This window comes from Melanotaenia boesemani, chromosome 3 (genome assembly GCF_017639745.1).
Source record: "Melanotaenia boesemani isolate fMelBoe1 chromosome 3, fMelBoe1.pri, whole genome shotgun sequence".
Taxonomy (NCBI): Eukaryota; Metazoa; Chordata; class Actinopteri; order Atheriniformes; family Melanotaeniidae; genus Melanotaenia; species Melanotaenia boesemani.
Genome location: NC_055684.1, coordinates 2,266,027 through 2,293,358, shown reverse-complemented (window position 1 = coordinate 2,293,358; position 27,332 = coordinate 2,266,027). Strand labels below are relative to the sequence as shown.

Below are 27,332 nucleotides of genomic sequence, written 5' to 3'. Positions count from 1 at the left end.
TAAAAATAAAAAGCAGTTTTTTGCAGACGGGTTTAAATGTTTCGATTTATAAAATAAATAAACATGTTATTGATTAATAGAAAAAAAGGGAATCTGCTCAAGCTAAGACGGAGTGAAAAGGTGGTCAGGTCTGGAAAACCTGAAAGCTCTCTGAGGATCTTCTACAGCTGTGAGACGTGTGGAGGGCTTCCCCAGCAGGTCCGACGTGTTTGCTGAAAGTGTGAGAAAGCAACCCGCCAGGCAGCGGAGGCGAGAGCGTTCCTGACCAGCCGTGGCTGAGAGATCTTGTTTACCTTGGCATGTTCAGGATTATTTCCTCTCAGCTCCAAGCCACTGGTGTGTTTAATGTGCCGCTGACAGCTGTCTCATGGTTGTCATGGTGACTGCTGCTGACGTGATCAGCTGGCTGTTTCACTGTGTACACCAGCTGTCCACGGTGCCACCAGCACCTCAGCTGAGGGTGTACCATCCTGTACCTCCCACTTCTCTATGGCAACCAGCCTCAGCTTCCTGCTGAACGCAGGCCCAGCCGATGGAACGGGGAAAATAATCCCTGCTTTCTTCCTTCCTGTAGATGCAGTGAAGTTTTAACGAAGCATGTTTAACTTCATGTTTCGTTTTCTTTCTGCAGCGAACATGAGAGTCCCCACGGCCAAGTACACCAAGATGGGGGAGACTCTGAGGCACGTTATCCCAGGACACATGCAGTGCTCCATGGCCTGTGGAGGCAGAGCCTGCAAATACGAGAACCCATCCCGCTGGAGTGACGAGGAGCAAGCCATCAAAGGACTCTACTCTTCCTGGTATGTTGGCAAGGCCTGCAGCATCACCATGTTTAACCAACCACAGACCCCTGTACAGGAGGCAGCATTAGATACTGATTTAGTGATACATTTAATAACACATTAATGTATTTAATTCTCATTTTAATTATTTAGTGACATTTAAGTAATTATTTAATGTTATATTTAATTATTTCATTGTGGCACTTTTACTCCATAAAATAAAGCCTGTGATAGTTTTGTAAATGTTGCCTTGACGATGTGGAATTTTAGTCGAGTATTCATACGGTTGAAAAGAAAACCAGTGGATGGTGCGTAGATGATAAAGGAAAGGTCCTTATTCACCTAATGCTTGCCTCAGAAGCCAATCAGCAGACAGGATTCAGTCTTGTGATTCAGCTCAAACAAACTGCTGTCCTCTGGTTTCCACTGAAAGTAATGTGGTTTTCTTTTAAAAGGAGATAACCATGTACACTTTCTACTGTGTTCCAGGGGTTTTACTCCGACAGTAATGTGCATGTTGATTTTGACACGTCTGTAGTAATCTCACATGTCTCAGCTTTCTGTAGACACCAGGATTATACGTGCAGCCCTGGTAGCTGTGAAAATAAACTTCATTTATCATTTTTATGTCATTTCAGACAGGAAACATAAGCTTCTTCAAGAAGAAGCCAGCCTTTTAAAGTCACAGGCCGTAGTTCTCACACTGCAGGTCTTTTCCCACTGGCAGGACTCATACTCCCTCTAATGCATATGTGTCAAACTCAAGGCCCGCGGGCCACATCTGGCCCGTGAATGAATAATCTTTGGCCCGCATGATCATATCTAATCACTATGAGAGCTGGCCTGCTGAAGGAGCACATTCACCACCATAATACTACAAGTCCCACAATGCACTGCCAGTGCAATGGTGAGTCAGCCAAGGCCTGTGAGCTCGTACCTCGCTCGTTCTCTAGACGGAGCGATTCACCTTTGTCAACGACCCTTCCCCTGAAAACATGGCTAAATGAAAAGTGGACTTTGTAAACAGAGAATTTGTTTGTTTGGTTATGACGCTCCTTGTAAGCTTTTCCTGCCAGCATCTTACACCCTGCAGTTATGTGCTGGATTGTCTCAGGGGCCTCTTTGCACAGTCTGCACCTTGTCTTGTATGGTAGATCAGGGTCTCTATTGCTCTGGTGCTCAAGGGCTGCTCCTGTGCAGCTATGATCAGTGCCTCTGGGCTGACTTTCAGTCCAGCCCTTTCTAGCCATTGGTAGGATTTCTCTGTATCAGCCACTTCAGTTATCTGTTGGTGGTACATCCCATGGAGGGGCTTTTCCTCCCATGATGGTTCCTCCATCACCACATGATCTGTTTTCCACTGCCTGAGACATTCACCGAGCACTTTGTCTGTTGAGGCCATCTTCCTAATATATTCAAGGATGTTGGATGTTTAATTCTGGACAGTGGTTCTGACACTCACTAGCCCTCTGCCTCCTTCCTTGCGCTTAGTGTACAGTCTCAGGGTGCTGAATTTGGGGTGGAACCCTCCATGCATGGTCAGGAGCTTTCGTGTTTTCACATCTGGGGTCTGAATCTCTTCCTTTGGCCAGTTTATTATTCCCGCAGGGTATCTGATGACCGGCAGGACATAGCTGTTAACTGCCCGGACCTTGTTCTTGCCTTTGAGTTGACTCCTTAGGACTTGCCTTACTCGTTGGAGGTATTTGGCTGTGGCTGCTTTTCTTGTGGCCTGTTCGATGTTGCCATTTGCTTGTGGGATTCCAAGGTACTTGTAGCTGTCCTCAATGTCTGCTATTCTGCCGTCTGGGAGTAAGACCCCTTCTGTATGGACTACCTTCCTTCTCTTTGTCACCATCTGCCCACACTTCTCAAGTTCAAATGACATTACTGTGTCATTGCTGTAGATCCTGGTTGTGTGGATCAGTGAGTCAGTGTCTCGCTCGCTCTTGGCGTACAGCTTGATGTCATCCATGCAGAGGAGGTGACTGATGGTGGACCCATTCCTGAGTCGGTATCCATAGCCAGTCTTGGTGATTATTTGGCTGAGAGGGTTCAGATCTATGCAGAACAGCACAGGGGACAGGGCATCTCCTTGGTATTTGCCACATTTGATGGTGACTTGTGCAGTTGGCTTACAGTTGGCCTCAAGGGTGGTCTTCCACTGCCGCATTGAGTTTGCAATGAAGGCTCTTAGAGTTCTGTTGATGTTATACATCTCCAAGCATTCAATGATCCATGTGTGTGGCATTGAGTCATAGGCTTTCTTGTAATCAATCCAGGCAGTTCACAGATTGGTATTCCTGGTTCTGCAGTCCTGAGCGACTGTTCTATCTACCAGCAGCTGGTGTTTTGCTCCTCTGGTATTTTTACCAATGCCTTTCTGTGCTGTGCTCATGTATTGATCCATGTGCCCACTTATCTTAGCCGCTAAGATGCCTGACATGAGCCTCCATGTGGTGGGGAGACAGGTTATTGGGCGATAGTTGGATGGAACTGTTCCCTTCAGGGATTCTTCTGGATCAGGATTGTCCAGCCTTCAGTTAGCCATTCAGGGTGGGTCCCATCCTTTAGCAGCTGGGACATTTGTGCTGCCAGGCGCTCATGGAGTGCAGTTAGCGTCTTTAGCCAGTAGGTGTGAACCATGTCAGGTCCTGGTGCTGTCCAGTTTTTCATACCTGAGACTCTTTGTTGAATGTCTGCCACTGTGATGGTTACTGGTTCTTGTTCAGGGAGGTTGCTGTGGTCTGCTCTTAGATCCATCAGCCACTGTGCACCGCTGTTGTGTGATGCCTCCTTCTCCCATATGCCTTTGCACTATTGTTCAGTCTCCAGCCTTGGCGGGTCTGCCCTTTTGTTATTACGCTGCCACTGAGAGTACACTTTAGCTGGATGAGTTGAGAACAGCGGGTTTATTCGCCTTGTGTCAGTTTCTCTCGTGTACCTCTTTAGGTGGGTGGCCAAGGCTTGGAGTCGTTGTTTGGCAGTTTCTAGTGCTTCAGGTATGGGCATCTGGCTGTACCTCCTGGGTACCTGTTTTTTCATTGCACCTTTCTGGAGCTCTGATAGTTGGCTCAGTTCTCTCCGAGCTGCCTTGATTCCTCCAACCTCCTCTTCCATGGTGGATATGTATCTTTATGGTTGCTCTTTGGTTTATAGCCAAGCACCTCAAGGATCACTGCTGCTGAGGTGTAGATCAGCTCATTGGTTTCAGTTAGGCCTGTCGCGATAAGCAATAAGTCAATTAATTGAACGATAAGAAAATAAGAGCACGATAAGTTTGCCGGCCGCGATAATTTTTTTTCGTCCCCCCTTTACCATAGACTGTGTATGACAATAGGTTTCACTATGGAGTATTTCGACTAAACGCTCTGGTTTCTTGCGGAGTGATCTCTCTAGTGTCACACTTGACTGCAGCATGTTGCAGCACGAGCCGGTAAGCCGCATTTGTTTTGCACGGCTGCCAACACGCAATGGCCGTGAGACTTGCGTATTTAAGTGGCTTCCCACGCTCTCGCGCTAAACCTCCGATTCTCATGCTGAAATATGTAAATAATAGATGCAAGCATCTCCTCTTTTATTGTTTCGCTGCTTCCCACATGTAAGCAGAACACACACATTCTAGCTTACGACGTCAGTACAAAGCCCCCACTTCCTGGTCTACCGTAATAACCCCTGTAATCCGCAGGCACATTACGCAAATAGAATCAGCCTATATACTAGCGTATATGACAAAATACACATTAAGAGCAATGCCGGCTAATCGAGAGGTTTGGGAGGATTCCCAGTGGGCCGCATAACTTTTGGGCCGGTGTCCCTGCGTATGTGAAAAAGGCGCTTTTATTTATTTAGTTTATTGATCTTTGAAAATGTGTACTTGCATTATTACGGCATATGTCACTATATTAGTTGAGAATGGTCTCAAAATGACACATTAGCGCTCTGCGCAATATTATCGTTTATCGCGATAATTTCTGAGAAAATTTATCGTACAGCTAAATTTGTTATCGTGACAGGCCTAGTTTCAGTGATGGTCATTGTAGGAATCGTTCTCAAGGCTGCATTCACATCTTCCAGGAGACTTTCCGATGGTGCTCCACTCAGCCTCTCTAATTGGCGTCGGGGTTGCCTGATGTTCATTTTTGCCATGATCTTATCTCTCAGGTCAGTCGCTGCCTCCCTCAGCGTGATTGTGCTCGTACCCAATCTCTGGATGGGGAGTTGTTGTTAACTCCCCCCTGACCTGGCGTCCTGGCTCCCCCTTGCCGTAGCATTTGTGTACCTCGTCAGTCTCAAGCTGTGAATGCAGTTGCCGTCTGTGGATGTGGAACGTTGAGCTACTAGTTGTTTGGCAGTGAGTGTTGATTGTGGGTTTCGAAGATTCCATATTTCCCACATTCTTTGCATCTAACCCCTCTGACTAGGGTTACTGGAGTAGTAGAATTCCAACAGAGCCTTGTTCTCGCCTCTCGTCCATTTCTGTCTTGTTCCAGTAGCCCACTTCTTGCCAGGGTGCTCTGGTTCCCCAGCACTTGACGCAGACCTTGTTTGATCAGGCGACGTCTGAGCCTGTATGTCTCGTGTTCCCTTATCTCTCATCATATGAGGTAGGCAGTAGCGCAGAGGGTCTTGCCTAAAGACTCACACTAGGTCTTGGTAATTGCACCGGCCAGGATGTGAACCCGGATCTCCTGCGTGAAAGTTGGATGACTTACCTTACTATATATATATATGTATGTATGTATGTATGTATGTATGTATGTATGTGTGTATATATATATATATTAGTGCTGGGCAACGATTAAAAATTTTTATCGCGACAAACACTACATCAGGGGTCTCCAACCTGCAGCACTGGAGCTGCAAGTGGCTCTCTGGGCCTTCCACAATGCCCCTAAATACGTTGCTAAAATATTTTTACTTGTCATTGGATTGAAAACCAGGGACTGTTTTTTTTTTTTACATCAAATATCTACATCCCTTAGAAATAAATCGGTCTATCCTTCTTTTTATCCTCCTATTTATAAAGGTTTTATGTTTTTCTTTATTTTAAAACCTAAAAATGGAAATAAAAATGTGGTTCTTCAAAACTAACAAACATCCTATGGTGGCTCTTCATTAAAATATAAATTAAATTGCCTTTTTGAAAAGTCTGGTAACATCTGCGTCTCTAAAGGAGTTTTATTTAGCTGGCTGAGGGAAAAATGGCTCTTTGGATTGGAAAGGTTGCAGACCCCTGCACTAAACACATAAACAGGTTTAGCAGCAGTTTTCTCTTTAAACACCAACAGTTAAAATATTTCTTCACATATTTCTGTCTGTTCACCTGATGCTGATATTCATCACATATTGTTCCTTCTGTGTTTAGAAGGAAGCAGCTTCACAGCTTTAAATTCATCCTGCTGACTTTTTACCTTTTAGTTAGTAAATCCTGAACATTTCATCCTTCTTTGTTATAAATATTTGATTTTATAAATATATATGAAGAAATATTTTATCTGAAAACTGCTGCTAAACCTGTTTATGTGTTTAGTGCAGGGGTCTGCAGCCTTTCCAATCCAAAGAGCCATTTTTCCCTCAGCCAGCTAAATAAAACTACTTTAGAGACGCAGATGTTACCAGACTTTTCAAAAAGGCAATTTAATTTATATTTTAATGAAGAGCCACCATAGGATGTTTGTTAGTTTTGAAGAACCACATTTTTATTTCCATTTTTAGGTTTTAAAATAAAGAAAAACACGAAACCTTTATAAAAAAAAGAGGATAAACAGACTTTCTGCTAAGGAATGTAGATATTTGTGGAAAATGATGTAAAAGAAAGGAAAAAAAGTCCCTGGTTTCCAACCTAATGACAAGAAAGATAGATTTAAAAAAAATATTTTAGCCACGTATTTAGAGACATTGTGGAAGGTCCAGAGAGACACTTGCAGCTCTAGAGTTGCAGGTTGGAGACCCCTGATGTCGTGTTTAGAAACCAAAACAATATTATTATATTATCATACATAACAAATTAATCGCGATTAATCGCAGCATGTCATGTGATTAATCACGATTAAAAATTTTAATCGTTGCCCAGCACTAATATTTATATATAAACATTAACTTTCATGTTTATAATTTTCTAGTAAATCAGTTTATCGGTGGTTATACCGTAGATGTGTGAGGGGACAGAGACATTATCCTTCAGCCACCTTTGATCAACATGATCGGATCAGCCCCATAACATAAAACCAGTAGGTTTATGGTTTTATAATAAAAATTCCTTTTTTTCTATTCGAGGAGCTTGTGCTGTACACAAGGACCAAGGAAATATGGGTATGGAAAACACACTTTATGTGGTATATAGAGGGACAAAGTCTTTAAACCAGTATCAGATCCTCAGGATTATCAGGACTTTACTGGGTTATTGACAAGCTGCTTCTCTCTGAATTCTGATGGAAAAGTTTAACCAGATCTAAATATCAGTCATAAAGGAGGTACTGGGAGAATCTGTAATCCTATGAGATGGTGTGTGACATAAAAACTTTGTGGTTCTTTGACAACTTTTAATTTGACCTTTATATTTAATCTTTTAAGCAGTTTACCTGTCTTGTTTGGTCTCTGGGGGATTGTTTTATTAAACATGATGTAATATACAGGAAAAAGTATGTTGTAGAACTCTTGGTTTTACTGGTCGATCAACACCGCTGGTTGGTAGTTTGAAGTGCGCCCTGTCGAGTTGAAACGGAGACTTAGCGAGGCGTCTTGCTACTACGACATCTTGACCATTGGATGGCGACTGATGCTATCCGGCCAGTGTGTCAACATTTCTGCTGTCTTGGGGCAGCCATATTAAGTTTTGAAGTCTTAGGGATATTACTGCATTTTTCTGTGAGGATGGAAGACAGCTGAAGACCAACAGAGAATCTGTCCAGGAAACATAATGAAGGATCAACACCGACACTGGTTGATGGAAGGAAAACAGCATTCTGTAGCACAATTATTGATATTCTGATCATAAAAATGACAGATTTTACTATATACTTCTTCTTCTTCTTCTATTTTAACACGACAGATTTATTAATTCTCTACCTGCAGGGTTACCGACAGCTTGCTGGCAATGGCGAGGCCTTCCACGGAAATCATCCAGAAGTACAACATAATCCAGCAGTTCCAGAGGTTGGTGTTGTTCCACTCATCGGCTTTCGTTCTGCTCATTTAACTCACAGAGTAAAACCGATCTGCCATGTTTAATGGTGCCATGGCCTTCCCCACGGCGCCGCCAGGTGTGTGTGTTCCCCACGGCGCCGCCAGGTGTGTGTGTTCCCCACGGCGCCGCCAGGTGTGTGTGTTTCCCACGGCGCCGTAGGTGTGTGTGTTCCCCACGACGCTGCCAGGTGTGTGTTCCCCAAGGCTCCGCCATGTGTGTATGTTCCCCACGGCTTCCAGGTGTGTGTGTTCCCCACGGCGCCGCCAGGTGTGTGTGGCGCCGCCAGGTGTGTGTGTTCCCCACGGCGCCGCCAGGTGTGTGTGTTATCCACGGCACCGTCAGGTGTGTGTGTGTTCCCCACGGCACCGCCAGGTGTGTTTGTTACCCACGGTGCCATCAGGTGTGTGTGCTCCCCACAGCGCCAGGGGTGTGCGTTCCCCACGGCGCAGTCAGGTGTGTGTGTTAGGTGTCCTTTAGGTGTGTGACTGATTTTGGCCGGCTCTTCTCAGGTGTGTCTGAGACTGATTTTGGTCGGCTGTTCTCAGGTGTGTGTGTGTGTGACTGGTTTTGGTCGGCTGTTCTCAGGTGTGTGTGTGTGACTGATTTTGGTCGGCTGTTCTCAGGTGTGTGTGTGAGACTGATTTTGGTCGGCTGTTCTCAGGTGTGTGTGTGACTGATTTTGGTCGGCTGTTCTCAGGCGTGTGTGTGACTGGTTGTGGTCGGCTCTTCTCAGGTGTGTGACTGGTTGTGGTCGGCTGTTCTCAGGTGTGTGTGTGACTGGGTTTCGTCAGCTCTTCTCAGGTGAGTGTGAGACTGGTTGTGGTCGGCTCTTCTCAGGTGTGTGTGTGACTGATTTAGGTCGGCTGTTCTCAGGTGTGTGTGTGACTGATTTTGGTCGGCTGTTCTCAGGTGTGTGTGTGACTGATTTTGGTCGGCTGTTCTCAGGTGTGTGTGTGACTGATTTTGGTCGGCTGTTTTCAGGCGTGTGTGTGACTGGTTGTGGTCGGCTCTTCTCAGGTGTGTGACTGGTTGTGGTCGGCTGTTCTCAGGTGTGTGTGTGACTGGGTTTCTTCAGCTCTTCTCAGGTGAGTGTGAGACTGGTTGTGGTCGGCTCTTCTCAGGTGTGTGTGTGACTGATTTAGGTCGGCTGTTCTCAGGTTTGTGTGTGACTGATTTTGGTCGGCTGTTTTCAGGCGTGTGTGTGACTGGTTTTGGTCGGCTGTTCTCAGGTGTGTGTGTGACTGATTTTGGTCGGCTGTTCTCAGGAGTGTGTGTGACTGATTTTGGTCGGCTGTTTTCAGGCGTGTGTGTGACTGGTTTTGGTCAGCTGTTCTCAGGTGTGTGTGTGACTGATTTTGGTCGGCTGTTCTCAGGTGTGTGTGTGACTGGATTTGGTCGGCTCTTTTTAGGTGCATTGTGACTGATTTTGGTCGGCTGTTCTCAGGTGTGTGTCTGACTGATTTTGGTCGGCTGTTCTCAGGTGTGTGTGTGACTGGATTTGGTCGGCTCTTTTTAGGTGCATTGTGACTGATTTTGGTCGACTGTTCTCAGGTGTGTGTGTGACTGATTTTGGTCGGCTGTTCTCAGGTGTGTGTGTGACTGATTTTGGTCGGCTGTTCTCAGGTGTGTGTGTGACTGATTTTGGTCGGCTGTTCTCAGGTGTGTGTGTGACTGATTTTGGTCGGCTGTTTTCAGGCGTGTGTGTGACTGGTTGTGGTCGGCTCTTCTCAGGTGTGTGACTGGTTGTGGTCGGCTGTTCTCAGGTGTGTGTGTGACTGGGTTTCTTCAGCTCTTCTCAGGTGAGTGTGAGACTGGTTGTGGTCGGCTCTTCTCAGGTGTGTGTGTGACTGATTTAGGTCGGCTGTTCTCAGGTGTGTGTGTGACTGATTTTGGTCGGCTGTTTTCAGGCGTGTGTGTGACTGGTTTTGGTCGGCTGTTCTCAGGTGTGTGTGTGACTGATTTTGGTCGGCTGTTCTCAGGAGTGTGTGTGACTGATTTTGGTCGGCTGTTTTCAGGCGTGTGTGTGACTGGTTTTGGTCAGCTGTTCTCAGGTGTGTGTGTGTGACTGATTTTGGTCGGCTGTTCTCAGGTGTGTGTGTGACTGGATTTGGTCGGCTCTTTTTAGGTGCATTGTGACTGATTTTGGTCGGCTGTTCTCAGGTGTGTGTGTGACTGGATTTGGTCGGCTCTTTTTAGGTGCATTGTGACTGATTTTGGTCGGCTGTTCTCAGGTGTGTGTGTGACTGATTTTGGTCGGCTGTTCTCAGGTGTGTGTGTGACTGATTTTGGTCGGCTGTTCTCTGGTGTGTGTGTGACTGGATTTGGTCGGCTCTTTTTAGGTGCATTGTGACTGATTTTGGTCGGCTGTTCTCAGGCGTGTGTGTGACTGATTTAGGTCGGCTGTTCTCAGGTGTGTGTGTGACTGTTTTTGGTCGGCTGTTTTCAGGCGTGTGTGTGACTGGTTTTGGTCAGTTGTTCTCAGGTGTGTGTGTGACTGGTTTTGGTCGGCTGTTCTCAGGTGTGTGTGTGACTGATTTTGGTCGGCTGTTTTCAGGCGTGTGTGTGACTGGTTTAGGTCGGCTGTTCTCTGGTGTGTGTGTGACTGATTTTGGTCGGCTCTTCTCAGGTGTGTGTGTGACTGATTTTGGTCGGCTGTTCTCAGGTGTGTGTGTGACTGATTTTGGTCGGCTGTTCTCAGGCGTGTGTGTAACTGATTTAGGTCGGCTGTTCTCAGGTGTGTGTGTGACTGATTTTGGTCGGCTCTTCTCAGGTGTGTGTGTGACTGGTTTTGGTCGGCTGTTCTCAGGTGTGTGTGTGACTGATTTTGGTCGGCTGTTTTCAGGCGTGTGTGTGACTGGTTTAGGTCGGCTGTTCTCAGGTGTGTGTGTGACTGATTTTGGTCGGCTGTTCTCAGGTGTGTGTGTGACTGATTTTGGTCGGCTGTTTTCAGGCGTGTGTGTGACTGGTTGTGGTCGGCTCTTCTCAGGTGTGTGACTGGTTGTGGTCGGCTGTTCTCAGGTGTGTGTGTGACTGGGTTTCTTCAGCTCTTCTCAGGTGAGTGTGAGACTGGTTGTGGTCGGCTCTTCTCAGGTGTGTGTGTGACTGATTTAGGTCGGCTGTTCTCAGGTGTGTGTGTGACTGATTTTGGTCGGCTGTTTTCAGGCGTGTGTGTGACTGGTTGTGGTCGGCTCTTCTCAGGTGTGTGACTGATTTTGGTCGGCTGTTCTCAGGTGTGTGTGTGACTGATTTTGGTCGGCTGTTCTCAGGCGTGTGTGTGACTGGTTTAGGTTGGCTGTTCTCTGGTGTGTGTGTGACTGGTTTAGGTCGGCTGTTCTCTGGTGTGTGTGTGACTGATTTTGGTCGGCTGTTCTCAGGTGTGTGTGTGACTGGTTTTGGTCGGCTGTTCTCAGGTGTGTGTGTGACTGATTTTGGTCGGCTGTTCTCAGGAGTGTGTGTGACTGATTTTGGTCGGCTGTTTTCAGGCGTGTGTGTGACTGGTTTTGGTCAGCTGTTCTCAGGTGTGTGTGTGACTGGATTTGGTCGGCTCTTTTTAGGTGCATTGTGACTGATTTTGGTCGGCTGTTCTCAGGTGTGTGTGTGACTGGATTTGGTCGGCTCTTTTTAGGTGCATTGTGACTGATTTTGGTCGGCTGTTCTCAGGTGTGTGTGTGACTGGATTTGGTCGGCTCTTTTTAGGTGCATTGTGACTGATTTTGGTCGGCTGTTCTCAGGTGTGTGTGTGACTGATTTTGGTCGGCTGTTCTCAGGTGTGTGTGTGACTGATTTTGGTCGGCTGTTCTCTGGTGTGTGTGTGACTGGATTTGGTCGGCTCTTTTTAGGTGCATTGTGACTGATTTTGGTCGGCTGTTCTCAGGCGTGTGTGTGACTGATTTAGGTCGGCTGTTCTCAGGTGTGTGTGTGACTGATTTTGGTCGGCTGTTTTCAGGCGTGTGTGTGACTGGTTTTGGTCAGTTGTTCTCAGGTGTGTGTGTGACTGGTTTTGGTCGGCTGTTCTCAGGTGTGTGTGTGACTGATTTTGGTCGGCTGTTTTCAGGCGTGTGTGTGACTGGTTTATGTCGGCTGTTCTCTGGTGTGTGTGTGTGACTGATTTTGGTCGGCTCTTCTCAGGTGTGTGTGTGACTGATTTTGGTCGGCTGTTCTCAGGTGTGTGTGTGACTGATTTTGGTCGGCTGTTCTCAGGCGTGTGTGTGACTGATTTAGGTCGGCTGTTCTCAGGTGTGTGTGTGACTGATTTTGGTCGGCTCTTCTCAGGTGTGTGTGTGACTGGTTTTGGTCGGCTGTTCTCAGGTGTGTGTGTGACTGATTTTGGTCGGCTTTTTTCAGGCGTGTGTGTGACTGGTTTAGGTCAGCTGTTCTCAGGTGTGTGTGTGACTGATTTTGGTCGGCTGTTCTCAGGTGTGTGTGTGACTGATTTTTGTCGGCTGTTCTCAGGTGTGTGTGTGACTGGATTTGGTCGGCTCTTTTTAGGTGCATTGTGACTGATTTTGGTCGACTGTTCTCTGGTGTGTGTGTGACTGATTTTGGTCGGCTGTTCTCAGGTGTGTGTCTGACTGATTTTGGTCGGCTGTTCTCAGGTGTGTGTGTGACTGGATTTGGTCGGCTCTTTTTAGGTGCATTGTGACTGATTTTGGTCGACTGTTCTCAGGTGTGTGTGTGACTGATTTTGGTCGGCTGTTCTCAGGTGTGTGTGTGACTGATTTTGGTCGGCTGTTCTCAGGTGTGTGTGTGACTGATTTTGGTCGGCTGTTCTCAGGTGTGTGTGTGACTGATTTTGGTCGGCTGTTTTCAGGCGTGTGTGTGACTGGTTGTGGTCGGCTCTTCTCAGGTGTGTGACTGGTTGTGGTCGGCTGTTCTCAGGTGTGTGTGTGACTGGGTTTCTTCAGCTCTTCTCAGGTGAGTGTGAGACTGGTTGTGGTCGGCTCTTCTCAGGTGTGTGTGTGACTGATTTAGGTCGGCTGTTCTCAGGTGTGTGTGTGACTGATTTTGGTCGGCTGTTCTCAGGTGTGTGTGTGACTGGTTTTGGTCGGCTGTTCTCAGGTGTGTGTGTGACTGATTTTGGTCGGCTGTTCTCAGGAGTGTGTGTGACTGATTTTGGTCGGCTGTTTTCAGGCGTGTGTGTGACTGGTTTTGGTCAGCTGTTCTCAGGTGTGTGTGTGACTGATTTTGGTCGGCTGTTCTCAGGTGTGTGTGTGACTGGATTTGGTCGGCTCTTTTTAGGTGCATTGTGACTGATTTTGGTCGGCTGTTCTCAGGTGTGTGTGTGACTGGATTTGGTCGGCTCTTTTTAGGTGCATTGTGACTGATTTTGGTCGGCTGTTCTCAGGTGTGTGTGTGACTGATTTTGGTCGGCTGTTCTCAGGTGTGTGTGTGACTGATTTTGGTCGGCTGTTCTCAGGTGTGTGTGTGACTGGATTTGGTCGGCTCTTTTTAGGTGCATTGTGACTGATTTTGGTCGGCTGTTCTCAGGCGTGTGTGTGACTGATTTAGGTCGGCTGTTCTCAGGTGTGTGTGTGACTGATTTTGGTCGGCTGTTTTCAGGCGTGTGTGTGACTGGTTTTGGTCAGCTGTTCTCAGGTGTGTGTGTGACTGGTTTTGGTCGGCTGTTCTCAGGTGTGTGTGTGACTGATTTTGGTCGGCTGTTTTCAGGCGTGTGTGTGACTGGTTTATGTCGGCTGTTCTCTGGTGTGTGTGTGTGACTGATTTTGGTCGGCTCTTCTCAGGTGTGTGTGTGACTGATTTTGGTCGGCTGTTCTCAGGTGTGTGTGTGACTGATTTTGGTCGGCTGTTCTCAGGCGTGTGTGTGACTGATTTAGGTCGGCTGTTCTCAGGTGTGTGTGTGACTGATTTTGGTCGGCTCTTCTCAGGTGTGTGTGTGACTGGTTTTGGTCGGCTGTTCTCAGGTGTGTGTGTGACTGATTTTGGTCGGCTTTTTTCAGGCGTGTGTGTGACTGGTTTAGGTCAGCTGTTCTCAGGTGTGTGTGTGACTGATTGTGGTCGGCTGTTCTCAGGTGTGTGTGTGACTGATTTTGGTCGGCTGTTTTCAGGCGTGTGTGTGACTGGTTGTGGTCGGCTCTTCTCAGGTGTGTGACTGGTTGTGGTCGGCTGTTCTCAGGTGTGTGTGTGACTGGGTTTCTTCAGCTCTTCTCAGGTGAGTGTGAGACTGGTTGTGGTCGGCTCTTCTCAGGTGTGTGTGTGACTGATTTAGGTCGGCTGTTCTCAGGTGTGTGTGTGACTGATTTTGGTCGGCTGTTTTCAGGCGTGTGTGTGACTGGTTGTGGTCGGCTCTTCTCTGGTGTGTGACTGATTTTGGTCGGCTGTTCTCAGGTGTGTGTGTGACTGATTTTGGTCGGCTGTTCTCAGGCGTGTGTGGGACTGGTTTAGGTCGGCTGTTCTCTGGTGTGTGTGTGACTGGTTTAGGTCGGCTGTTCTCTGGTGTGTGTGTGACTGATTTTGGTCGGCTGTTCTCAGGTGTGTGTGTGACTGGATTTGGTCGGCTCTTTTTAGGTGCATTGTGACTGATTTTGGTCGGCTGTTCTCAGGTGTGTGTGTGACCGGATTTGGTCGGCTCTTTTTAGGTGCATTGTGACTGATTTTGGTCGGCTGTTCTCAGGTGTGTGTGTGACTGGATTTGGTCCGCTCTTTTTAGGTGCATTGTGACTGATTTTGGTCGGCTGTTCTCAGGTGTGTGTGTGACTGATTTTGGTCGGCTGTTCTCAGGCGTGTGTGTGACTGGTTTAGGTTGGCTGTTCTCTGGTGTGTGTGTGACTGGTTTAGGTCGGCTGTTCTCTGGTGTGTGTGTGACTGATTTTGGTCGGCTGTTCTCAGGTGTGTGTGTGACTGGTTTTGGTCGGCTGTTCTCAGGTGTGTGTGTGACTGATTTTGGTCGGCTGTTCTCAGGAGTGTGTGTGACTGATTTTGGTCGGCTGTTTTCAGGCGTGTGTGTGACTGGTTTTGGTCAGCTGTTCTCAGGTGTGTGTGTGACTGGATTTGGTCGGCTCTTTTTAGGTGCATTGTGACTGATTTTGGTCGGCTGTTCTCAGGTGTGTGTGTGACTGGATTTGGTCGGCTCTTTTTAGGTGCATTGTGACTGATTTTGGTTGGCTGTTCTCAGGTGTGTGTGTGACTGGATTTGGTCGGCTCTTTTTAGGTGCATTGTGACTGATTTTGGTCGGCTGTTCTCAGGTGTGTGTGTGACTGATTTTGGTCGGCTGTTCTCAGGTGTGTGTGTGACTGATTTTGGTCGGCTGTTCTCTGGTGTGTGTGTGACTGGATTTGGTCGGCTCTTTTTAGGTGCATTGTGACTGATTTTGGTCGGCTGTTCTCAGGCGTGTGTGTGACTGATTTAGGTCGGCTGTTCTCAGGTGTGTGTGTGACTGATTTTGGTCGGCTGTTTTCAGGCGTGTGTGTGACTGGTTTTGGTCAGTTGTTCTCAGGTGTGTGTGTGACTGGTTTTGGTCGGCTGTTCTCAGGTGTGTGTGTGACTGATTTTGGTCGGCTGTTTTCAGGCGTGTGTGTGACTGGTTTATGTCGGCTGTTCTCTGGTGTGTGTGTGTGACTGATTTTGGTCGGCTCTTCTCAGGTGTGTGTGTGACTGATTTTGGTCGGCTGTTCTCAGGTGTGTGTGTGACTGATTTTGGTCGGCTGTTCTCAGGCGTGTGTGTGACTGATTTAGGTCGGCTGTTCTCAGGTGTGTGTGTGACTGATTTTGGTCGGCTCTTCTCAGGTGTGTGTGTGACTGGTTTTGGTCGGCTGTTCTCAGGTGTGTGTGTGACTGATTTTGGTCGGCTGTTTTCAGGCGTGTGTGTGACTGGTTTAGGTCAGCTGTTCTCAGGTGTGTGTGTGACTGATTTTGGTCGGCTGTTCTCAGGTGTGTGTGTGACTGATTTTTGTCGGCTGTTCTCAGGTGTGTGTGTGACTGGATTTGGTCGGCTCTTTTTAGGTGCATTGTGACTGATTTTGGTCGACTGTTCTCTGGTGTGTGTGTGACTGATTTTGGTCGGCTGTTCTCAGGTGTGTGTCTGACTGATTTTGGTCGGCTGTTCTCAGGTGTGTGTGTGACTGGATTTGGTCGGCTCTTTTTAGGTGCATTGTGACTGATTTTGGTCGACTGTTCTCAGGTGTGTGTGTGACTGATTTTGGTCGGCTGTTCTCAGGTGTGTGTGTGACTGATTTTGGTCAGCTGTTCTCAGGTGTGTGTGTGACTGATTTTGGTCGGCTGTTCTCAGGTGTGTGTGTGACTGATTTTGGTCGGCTGTTTTCAGGCGTGTGTGTGACTGGTTGTGGTCGGCTCTTCTCAGGTGTGTGACTGGTTGTGGTCGGCTGTTCTCAGGTGTGTGTGTGACTGGGTTTCTTCAGCTCTTCTCAGGTGAGTGTGAGACTGGTTGTGGTCGGCTCTTCTCAGGTGTGTGTGTGACTGATTTAGGTCGGCTGTTCTCAGGTGTGTGTGTGACTGATTTTGGTCGGCTGTTCTCAGGTGTGTGTGTGACTGGTTTTGGTCGGCTGTTCTCAGGTGTGTGTGTGACTGATTTTGGTCGGCTGTTCTCAGGAGTGTGTGTGACTGATTTTGGTCGGCTGTTTTCAGGCGTGTGTGTGACTGGTTTTGGTCAGCTGTTCTCAGGTGTGTGTGTGACTGATTTTGGTCGGCTGTTCTCAGGTGTGTGTGTGACTGGATTTGGTCGGCTCTTTTTAGGTGCATTGTGACTGATTTTGGTCGGCTGTTCTCAGGTGTGTGTGTGACTGGATTTGGTCGGCTCTTTTTAGGTGCATTGTGACTGATTTTGGTCGGCTGTTCTCAGGTGTGTGTGTGACTGATTTTGGTCGGCTGTTCTCAGGTGTGTGTGTGACTGATTTTGGTCGGCTGTTCTCTGGTGTGTGTGTGACTGGATTTGGTCGGCTCTTTTTAGGTGCATTGTGACTGATTTTGGTCGGCTGTTCTCAGGCGTGTGTGTGACTGATTTAGGTCGGCTGTTCTCAGGTGTGTGTGTGACTGATTTTGGTCGGCTGTTTTCAGGCGTGTGTGTGACTGGTTTTGGTCAGTTGTTCTCAGGTGTGTGTGTGACTGGTTTTGGTCGGCTGTTCTCAGGTGTGTGTGTGACTGATTTTGGTCGGCTGTTTTCAGGCGTGTGTGTGACTGGTTTAGGTCGGCTGTTCTCTGGTGTGTGTGTGTGACTGATTTTGGTCGGCTCTTCTCAGGTGTGTGTGTGACTGATTTTGGTCGGCTGTTCTCAGGTGTGTGTGTGACTGATTTTGGTCGGCTGTTCTCAGGCGTGTGTGTGACTGATTTAGGTCGGCTGTTCTCAGGTGTGTGTGTGACTGATTTTGGTCGGCTCTTCTCAGGTGTGTGTGTGACTGGTTTTGGTCGGCTGTTCTCAGGTGTGTGTGACTGATTTTGGTCGGCTTTTTTTCAGGCGTGTGTGTGACTGGTTTAGGTCAGCTGTTCTCAGGTGTGTGTGTGACTGATTTTGGTCGGCTGTTCTCAGGTGTGTGTGTGACTGATTTTGGTCGGCTGTTTTCAGGCGTGTGTGTGACTGGTTGTGGTCGGCTCTTCTCAGGTGTGTGACTGGTTGTGGTCGGCTGTTCTCAGGTGTGTGTGTGACTGGGTTTCTTCAGCTCTTCTCAGGTGAGTGTGAGACTGGTTGTGGTCGGCTCTTCTCAGGTGTGTGTGTGACTGATTTAGGTCGGCTGTTCTCAGGTGTGTGTGTGACTGATTTTGGTCGGCTGTTTTCAGGCGTGTGTGTGACTGGTTGTGGTCGGCTCTTCTCTGGTGTGTGACTGATTTTGGTCGGCTGTTCTCAGGTGTGTGTGTGACTGATTTTGGTCGGCTGTTCTCAGGCGTGTGTGTGACTGGTTTAGGTCGGCTGTTCTCTGGTGTGTGTGTGACTGGTTTAGGTCGGCTGTTCTCTGGTGTGTGTGTGACTGATTTTGGTCGGCTGTTCTCAGGTGTGTGTGTGACTGGATTTGGTCGGCTCTTTTTAGGTGCATTGTGACTGATTTTGGTCGGCTGTTCTCAGGTGTGTGTGTGACCGGATTTGGTCGGCTCTTTTTAGGTGCATTGTGACTGATTTTGGTCGGCTGTTCTCAGGTGTGTGTGTGACTGGATTTGGTCCGCTCTTTTTAGGTGCATTGTGACTGATTTTGGTCGGCTGTTCTCAGGTGTGTGTGTGACTGATTTTTGTCGGCTGTTCTCAGGTGTGTGTGTGACTGGATTTGGTCGGCTCTTTTTAGGTGCATTGTGACTGATTTTGGTCGACTGTTCTCAGGTGTGTGTGTGACTGATTTTGGTCGGCTGTTCTCAGGTGTGTGTGTGACTGATTTTGGTCGGCTGTTCTCAGGCGTGTGTGTGACTGGTTTAGGTTGGCTGTTCTCTGGTGTGTGTGTGACTGGTTTAGGTCGGCTGTTCTCTGGTGTGTGTGTGACTGATTTTGGTCGGCTGTTCTCAGGTGTGTGTGTGACTGATTTTGGTCGGCTGTTCTCAGGTGTGTGTGTGACTGGATTTGGTCGGCTCTTTTTAGGTGCATTGTGACTGATTTTGGTCGGCTGTTCTCAGGCGTGTGTGTGACTGATTTAGGTCGGCTGTTCTCAGGTGTGTGTGTGACTGATTTTGGTCGGCTCTTCTCAGGTGTGTGTGTGACTGGTTTTGGTCGGCTGTTCTCAGGTGTGTGTGTGACTGATTTTGGTCGGCTGTTTTCAGGCGTGTGTGTGACTGGTTTAGGTCGGCTGTTCTCTGGTGTGTGTGTGACTGATTTTGGTCGGCTCTTCTCAGGTGTGTGTGTGACTGGTTTTGGTCGGCTGTTCTCTGGTGTGTGTGTGACTGGTTTTGGTCGGCTGTTCTCAGGTGTGTGTGTGACTGATTTTGGTCGGCTGTTTTCAGGCGTGTGTGTGACTGGTTTAGGTCGGCTGTTCTCTAGTGTGTGTGTGACTGATTTTGGTCGGCTCTTCTCAGGTGTGTGTGTGACTGGGTTTGGTCGGCTCTTCTCATGTGTGTTTGACTGGTTTTGGTCGGCTGTTCTCAGGTGTGTGTGTGACTGATTTTGGTCGGCTCTTCTCAGGTGTGTGTGTGAGACTGGGTTTGGTCGGCTCTTCTCATGTGTGTGTGACTGGTTTTGGTCGGCTCTTTTTAGGTGCATTGTGACTGATTTTGGTCGGCTCTTCTCAGGTGTGTGTGTGACTGGGTTTGGTCGGCTCTTCTCAGGCGTGTGTGTGACTGGTTTAGGTCGGCTGTTCTCAGGTGTGTGTGTGACTGATTTTGGTCGGCTGTTCTCAGGTGTGTGTGTGACTGATTTTGGTCGGCTGTTTTCAGGCGTGTGTGTGACTGGTTGTGGTCGGCTCTTCTCAGGTGTGTGACTGGTTGTGGTCGGCTGTTCTCAGGTGTGTGTGTGACTGGGTTTCTTCAGCTCTTCTCAGGTGAGTGTGAGACTGGTTGTGGTCGGCTCTTCTCAGGTGTGTGTGTGACTGATTTAGGTCGGCTGTTCTCAGGTGTGTGTGTGACTGATTTTGGTCGGCTGTTTTCAGGCGTGTGTGTGACTGGTTTTGGTCGGCTGTTCTCAGGTGTGTGTGTGACTGATTTTGGTCGGCTGTTCTCAGGAGTGTGTGTGACTGATTTTGGTCGGCTGTTTTCAGGCGTGTGTGTGACTGGTTTTGGTCAGCTGTTCTCAGGTGTGTGTGTGACTGATTTTGGTCGGCTGTTCTCAGGTGTGTGTGTGACTGGATTTGGTCGGCTCTTTTTAGGTGCATTGTGACTGATTTTGGTCGGCTGTTCTCAGGTGTGTGTGTGACTGGATTTGGTCGGCTCTTTTTAGGTGCATTGTGACTGATTTTGGTCGGCTGTTCTCAGGTGTGTGTGTGACTGGATTTGGTCGGCTCTTTTTAGGTGCATTGTGACTGATTTTGGTCGGCTGTTCTCAGGTGTGTGTGTGACTGATTTTTGTCGGCTGTTCTCAGGTGTGTGTGTGACTGGATTTGGTCGGCTCTTTTTAGGTGCATTGTGACTGATTTTGGTCGACTGTTCTCAGGTGTGTGTGTGACTGATTTTGGTCGGCTGTTCTCAGGTGTGTGTGTGACTGATTTTGGTCGGCTGTTCTCAGGCGTGTGTGTGACTGGTTTAGGTCGGCTGTTCTCTGGTGTGTGTGTGACTGGTTTAGGTCGGCTGTTCTCTGGTGTGTGTGTGACTGATTTTGGTCGGCTGTTCTCAGGTGTGTGTGTGACTGATTTTGGTCGGCTGTTCTCAGGTGTGTGTGTGACTGATTTTGGTCGGCTGTTCTCAGGCGTGTGTGTGACTGGTTTAGGTCGGCTGTTCTCTGGTGTGTGTGTGACTGGTTTAGGTCGGCTGTTCTCTGGTGTGTGTGTGACTGATTTTGGTCGGCTGTTCTCAGGTGTGTGTGTGACTGATTTTGGTCGGCTGTTCTCAGGTGTGTGTGTGACTGGATTTGGTCGGCTCTTTTTAGGTGCATTGTGACTGATTTTGGTCGGCTGTTCTCAGGCGTGTGTGTGACTGATTTAGGTCGGCTGTTCTCAGGCGTGTGTGTGACTGATTTTGGTCGGCTCTTCTCAGGTGTGTGTGTGACTGGTTTTGGTCGGCTGTTCTCAGGTGTGTGTGTGACTGATTTTGGTCGGCTGTTTTCAGGCGTGTGTGTGACTGGTTTAGGTCGGCTGTTCTCTGGTGTGTGTGTGACTGATTTTGGTCGGCTCTTCTCAGGTGTGTGTGTGACTGGTTTTGGTCGGCTGTTCTCTGGTGTGTGTGTGACTGGTTTTGGTCGGCTGTTCTCAGGTGTGTGTGTGACTGATTTTGGTCGGCTGTTTTCAGGCGTGTGTGTGACTGGTTTAGGTCGGCTGTTCTCTGGTGTGTGTGTGACTGATTTTGGTCGGCTCTTCTCAGGTGTGTGTGTGACTGGGTTTGGTCGGCTCTTCTCATGTGTGTTTGACTGGTTTTGGTCGGCTGTTCTCAGGTGTGTGTGTGACTGATTTTGGTCGGCTCTTCTCAGGTGTGTGTGTGAGACTGGGTTTGGTCGGCTCTTCTCATGTGTGTGTGACTGGTTTTGGTCGGCTCTTTTTAGGTGCATTGTGACTGATTTTGGTCGGCTCTTCTCAGGTGTGTGTGTGACTGGTTTTGATTGGTTGTTCTCATGTGTGTTGGACTGGTTTTGGTCAGTTGTTCTCAGGCGTGTGTGTGACTGGATTTGGTCGGCTCTTTTTAGGTGCATTGTGACTGATTTTGGTCGGCTGTTCTCAGGTGTGTGTCTGACTGATGTAGGTCGGCTGTTCTCAGGTGTGTGTGTGACTGATTTTGGTCGGCTGTTTTCAGGCGTGTGTGTGATTGGTTTAGGTCGGCTGTTCTCAGGTGTATGTGTGAGTGGTTGTGGTCGGCTGTTCCCAGGTGTGTTTTGACTGGTTTTGGTCGGCTCTTCCCAGGAGTGGTCTGAAGACGGTCATTAACCTGCAGCGACCCGGAGAACACGCCAGCTGTGGCAACGCCCTGGAGCAGGAGAGCGGTTTCACGTATCGACCTGAAGCTTTTATGGAAGCAGGAAGTGAGTTTTCATCCCCTCCCTCCAGAAACAGTCTTCATGTTAATTAAACTTTGTGTAAGTCAAATGATGGCGGTAATCTGTTCAAGTTAATCGTTTAATTTACTAGAAATAAGTAAAACATACATTATTCATCTCTGACGGGAAAATATGTTATTGTAATTTTTTATATAATTCGTTAATTATTGATTCATTTTCCGGAAGGCTGAGGTTTCCTGCAAGAATGACGGCCTGTAGCTTCCCATGTTCAGCTGACATGAAGAAGCCTCTGACTGAACAATGTTGTTTCCTCGCTGTGTTGTGTTAAACAGTGGTTCCCAACCTATTTTCCCCTGGACCCCCTTCATGCATATACACGGTTCCCGCAGGGTCTTAAAAAGTCTTACAAGTATTGAATTAGCAAATATGCATTTAATACCTTAAAAAGTCCTTAAATCAGACAGTTTTGTCCTTAAATTTTATATGGTAGGTTTTAAATGATATCGGCCTAAAGTTGTACTCTGTGTTGTGTTAAAATGTGTCTGGGAAATGTCTGGACTGCAAAGTGACAGAAGTGAAGTAATTTTCTCCCGTTCCAACCCGACCGTTCTATTGAAATTAGGAACCAAGTATCGCTGACTTTGCAGGGAGACATGATTGGGGAACATTTAGCCCAGCACACACGAAGCTTTTATTTTCGTGTGAAAGGACGCTAGCTGACAGTGACTTGAGAATTCAGTGGATTTGGTGAGTAAACTGGGAGAGTGTAAATGTAATATTACACGGCTGGACAAAGGGTCATTCTCCGCCTGGTTGACACCGGTGGAGAACCCAACCAGGGCTCCAGACTGCGACCAAATGTTCGTATTTTGTGACTAAAATGTGAGACAGTGTGAGTGAATTTTTCATCTACTCTACAATGGCAACGATACATTTGTCAGTCTTTTTCGTGTAGGAGGAACTGAATTTATTTAGTCGCTAACAAACTTCTGCTCCTCTCTTCAGCCCAGTAGCTCACAGTAAGGCTCAAATTAGCTGCTGGTTTGCCTCAAACTAATAATAATGCTTGGCTGCCCATGGTGACGAGGCGGGCAGGGGGGGGCAAGAAGCTGAAGAGAAGAGGAGGAGCGAAGTGAACGGATCGGAGTGGCAATGTGCAGGAGATCAGATATATATGGTGGGGCCAGATTGTGGAGTGCTTTGGATGTAATGAGGAGAATTTTAAAGTTAATTCTTTGTTTTACGGGGAGCCAGTGAAGTTGTTGTAAGATGGGGGTGATGTGGTGAGTAGAAGGGGTCCGTGTAATGATGCGTGCTGCAGAGTTTTGGAGGAGCTGCAGTTTCAGGAGGGATTTATTGGGGAGACCAACGAGAAGAGAGTTGCAGTAGTCAATCCGGGAAGTAACAAGACTGTGGACGAGGATGGCAGTGGTGTGGGGCGTGCCTACCAAGAGGACTTCTGTTTTAGAACTGTTGAGTTTGAGGAAGTTGGATGAAAACCAAGAATGAATTTCTTGTAAACAGGTGGTGGTGAGGGAGGTTGGTGGAAGTGAAGAGGATGGTTTGGTAGAGAGGTAGAGCTGGGTGTCGTCCGCATAACAATGAAAATTAATATTGTGTCTGTGAAGGATGTAACCAAGTGGAAGAATATAGATAATGAAAAGGAGGGGCCCCAAGACTGAGCCCTGGGGCACACCAGCAGAGACAGGGAAAGAGTTTGATTCATGGGATTTTAGTCGAATGAATTGTGTGCAGCCAGAAAGGTAAGAAGTGAACCAGGCGAGGGGGATGTGAGTGATGCCGATGGATGATAGTCTGTCAAGGAGAATGCTGTGAGAGATGGTGTCGAATGCTGCGGTGAGGTCAAGAAGGAGGAGAATGGATAGTAAACCTGAATCTGAAGCTATGAGAAGGTCGTTGGAGATTTTGAGGAGTGCTGTTTTGGTACTGTGAAGGGGACGGAAACCGGATTGAAACTGCTCATAAATATTGTTGGTGATAAGATGGTTATAAGGTTGAGAAGCAACAGACTTTTCGAGGATTTTGGAAATTAAGGGTAAATTGGAAATCGGACGAAGGTTATTGAAATTCGTGGGGTCCAAGCCAGGTTTTTTCAAGATAGGTGTAACTGTAGCAGTTTTAAGTATAAGAGGGACTGTTCCAGAGATTAGGGAGGAGTGAACGATGTTGGTGATGAGGGGAGCAAGTGGGGAGAGGCATGTTTTAACAAGCGCTGTAGGGATTGGATGGAGCTGACAGGTAGAGGGTTTGGATTTGAGCATAGATTCAGTGATGGCTTGGACGGAGTGGAGAATACAACTGGAGAATGTGGTTATGGGGGATGAGTAGGGGGCGGTGAAGTCCACTCCAGAGACTACAGCTCTCCACGAGGCCAGATGCTGGTGAATGTCAGAGATTTTGGAGACAAAGAAAGATATGAGTGAGTTACAGAAGTCAGTGGATTGCATGTGGTGAGGAAGAGAGTCAGGTGGCTTTGTAATATTGGTGAGGAGAGAGAAGAGAGTTCTGGAGTTGTGTTGATTGGACTGAATTACACCAGAGTAATAGGCAGATTTTGCTAAGGAGAGACTGTCCTTATATGGCATTACATGATTATTGTACATTTCTTTGTGTATAGTGAGTCCAGTTTTGTTATAGAGTCGTTCCAGTTGTCGTCTTTGGGATTTGAACTGACGCAGGGCAGGAGTGAACCAGGGTGCAGAGCAGGTTGAAGAGATGGATCTGGTTTTTTCAGTGGAGCATAAGTATTCAGAAGAGTATGGAGATTGTTGTTATAGTGGGAAACCAGGTCATCAGGTGAGCTGTTGGCATGTGGACTGGGAAATTTGATAATATCAGAAGAAAAAGCCTCAATGTTGATGTCCTTAACACTACGAAATGAGATGGTCCAGGGGAGAATGATTCTGGACAGAAGGAGGTTGACATTGAAAGTAATGAGGCTATGGTCAGTGTACGGCAGCGTATGAGGTTTACAGTCGAAGGGAGTGATACCAGAGCAGCAGACTAAATCCAGGATGTGACCTTTACAGTGAGTTGGGAAATTAATGTGTTGTTGCAGACCAAAACTTTCTAGACAAGATGAAAAGTTATTGGAGAGAGCATTACTGTTATTGTCCATATAAATATTAAAGTCACCGAGAATAATTGTGTTTGATGTCAGAGATGAGAAAAGTGTCAGGAGATTGGAGAAGTCATTTAAAAAGTCCTTATTATGTTGTGGAGGACGGTAGATAGTAGCAACAATCGTAGGAGAGGGTCCAGGCAGCAGTGAGGCAGAATACTCGATACAGAACGAGGAGAACACGGGATCAGCAGGGACGGGCATGACTTTCCAACTCTCGCGGTGTAACATCGCGAGACCTCCGCCCGGCCACCCGCGTGAGGCAGGCAGGTGTAAACAAACCCCGGCGGGGCTGACTCGTTGAGCGATGCAAAGTCATTTGGCTGCTGCCAAGTTTCAGTCAGGCACAAGAAGTCTAACTTTCGATCCACAAGAACATCTTGGATCAGATGTCCTTTGCTACTGAGAGAGCGGATGTTAAGGAGGCCAAAGCTGACGGTGGTGGAATTGTTCTTGGCCGCAGGGTTATCAGACCTCGGCAGGCTGGCCAAGACTCTGTGATTGACACCGCGGCCAGCATTACGGGGATGACGGCGAGTAGTGGACAAAGTTGATTTTATGGAGTAAGAGTCATTGCACTGGAGCTTACCGCCCGATCCGCGGTGAATGTATCTCCGACGGGGCTGAAATGCGATGTCCGGGTGGATGTCAAAACCAAGACGTTGGAGTCCACGTTCGTTTCTGGGATGAGGGACAGGTTCATTCAAGGTACCCGAGGTCTCATGGGACACTGGACAGCACAGGACCTGCTGGCCAGTATCACAGTAACTAATCTATTTTTATATTATTTACTATTTTATTATTATTATTATTATTATTGGTGCTGCTTAATAACACACAGGCTTAATAACCTGAATATAAATAACAACCTTACTGCTGAATTGTTTATTCATGAACAGGTAACCAACCCATTACAACTTTACTGTGTTAATGTTACATATGGACTCCAAGGAGACAGGATCACGTTACCAACACTTTATTCACAGACAGAACTCAGAATAATGATCATACTGGTACTGATACTGGAAGAGGTAACAGTCCAGCAGGAGTGTAGATTAAGGTCCGACAGGGAGTGACTGTGGTGCTGGAGTATATGAGGGTTGGAGAAACAATGGAAGACAGGTGTGACAGGTTGGCTTGATGATGATGATCAGAACAGGATCAGGTGTGGAGGATCAGGGAAGTGCAGATGGAATGGAGTGACTGGCTGTAACAGTTAACATGACACATGTGGGAATGACTAAATCATTTTAAGATCATATGACAGCTTGTTGTGAAGTCACGTCACAAATTCCAAACTTCATCATTGAATAGAAAAAGTTTCTTGTTAAATGTCCTGATTAAACTGTTTTATTCATTCGCCACAGAAAACGCGGTGACGGTAACAAGCCTGTAAAGAACAGTGAATCCATTTTAAGCCGTAATACGACGTAGAAAGAAAGTGACAGCAGATTGCGCCTGTTCAGCCGTGCGCGCGCCTGCGACGTGCACGGCTGTATCAACGTAACACGCAGTGAGAGAAAAACTCCGGTTGTTCCTCTATGGAGAGCTGTGTGTGTGAGTGTTTCACCTCCTGGTGGAGTAAAAACCTGTGTGTGATGCTCAGGTGGTAGATGACCGTACGCAGTGCTGGCGGACGTCTGCTCACCTGTGTGTGATGCTCAGGTGTGTGCGGGCGCATCACGACCAAACTCCAAGAGCGCGACAGCGAGCAGCAGACGTACTTCAGACTGTTTTGTTTTAATAAAAGAAGTCGGTATAAACCTTGGATCTGGACTGAGACTGTAAATAAACGCGGTGTAGTTTTCATCGTGAGCTCAGTCAGGTCTGTTATTCCAGTAAATGATCAGCTGCTGCTTGTCCTGCCTGACTTCTGCTGGCCATTGATAAAAAACACCTTGAATTGCTTTGTGTTGGAAGGTGCTATACACATTTTCAGGCAGTGTAAGTGAAGCATTGCACTCCACACACACACCCAGGTCATTGTAATGATCACTGCTGATGTAAATATATGCGTTTTTCTTCAATACTAGGCGTCGTTCATTTTGGCCAGTGTGGTGGTGAGATGGGCATTAAATTCTGTTCCAAGTTGTCTTAAAAGTCTTAAATTGAACTTGTAAAAACCTGTAGGAACCCTGATATACTAAAAAGCCGTGGACCCCCTGCCCCACCGGGGCTGAAGCCTTGCTTGGTTTTATGCTTTTGAAAGTGAGATTCTCACTTTCAACACTGTGTTCTGGCGTTAGGAGTCCTGTCCTTCCAGGAAGCCAAAGTTAAATTAACAACATATATCCTTACTTTTCTTTCTTAAAACAGGGACTTTGTGTGGACATTAATTATAATGGCTCTGTGGGGGACCCACTTGAGGGGTTCCAGACCCCAGGTTGGGAACCACTAAGCATTGTTTACTATATTGCTTAAAATCCCCTTCACACCCCGTTTAACGCCAATTAATTAAATGCTCTAACCAAGATAAAGAAACTTGTGGAACGGACAGAACTGAAACAACACCAATCATTTTATCCGGCCCGTTCTGAATGACTCGTTTGTGACCTGTCTATCAATCAGCTGCCATTTGTCCCTCCCCTCACCCCCTCTGCTCGTGCCCTGCTTCATGCACAGGTCACATGCTCTCAGAGGCTTAGAGCGCTTGTAGAGGCAACGAAGCCAGAGCTGTCGTCCTGGAAGCTTTA

General features: G+C 47.4%; 1 protein-coding gene across 4 annotated transcripts in view; it reads left to right on the top strand.

Annotated features, from left to right (window-relative positions):
• Window positions 1-27,332, top strand: part of ptpdc1a (protein tyrosine phosphatase domain containing 1a) — a 55,959-nt gene that overhangs the window by 8,071 nt on the left and 20,556 nt on the right. For all 4 annotated transcript variants that reach the window (XM_041980773.1, XM_041980770.1, XM_041980772.1 and 1 more), the window contains 3 exons: window positions 632-803; window positions 7,863-7,943; window positions 21,403-21,521. In XM_041980773.1, coding sequence (XP_041836707.1) covers window positions 637-803; window positions 7,863-7,943; window positions 21,403-21,521 — 367 coding nt within the window. In that variant the 5' untranslated portion in view covers window positions 632-636. The remainder of the gene's footprint in view (window positions 1-631; window positions 804-7,862; window positions 7,944-21,402; window positions 21,522-27,332) is intronic.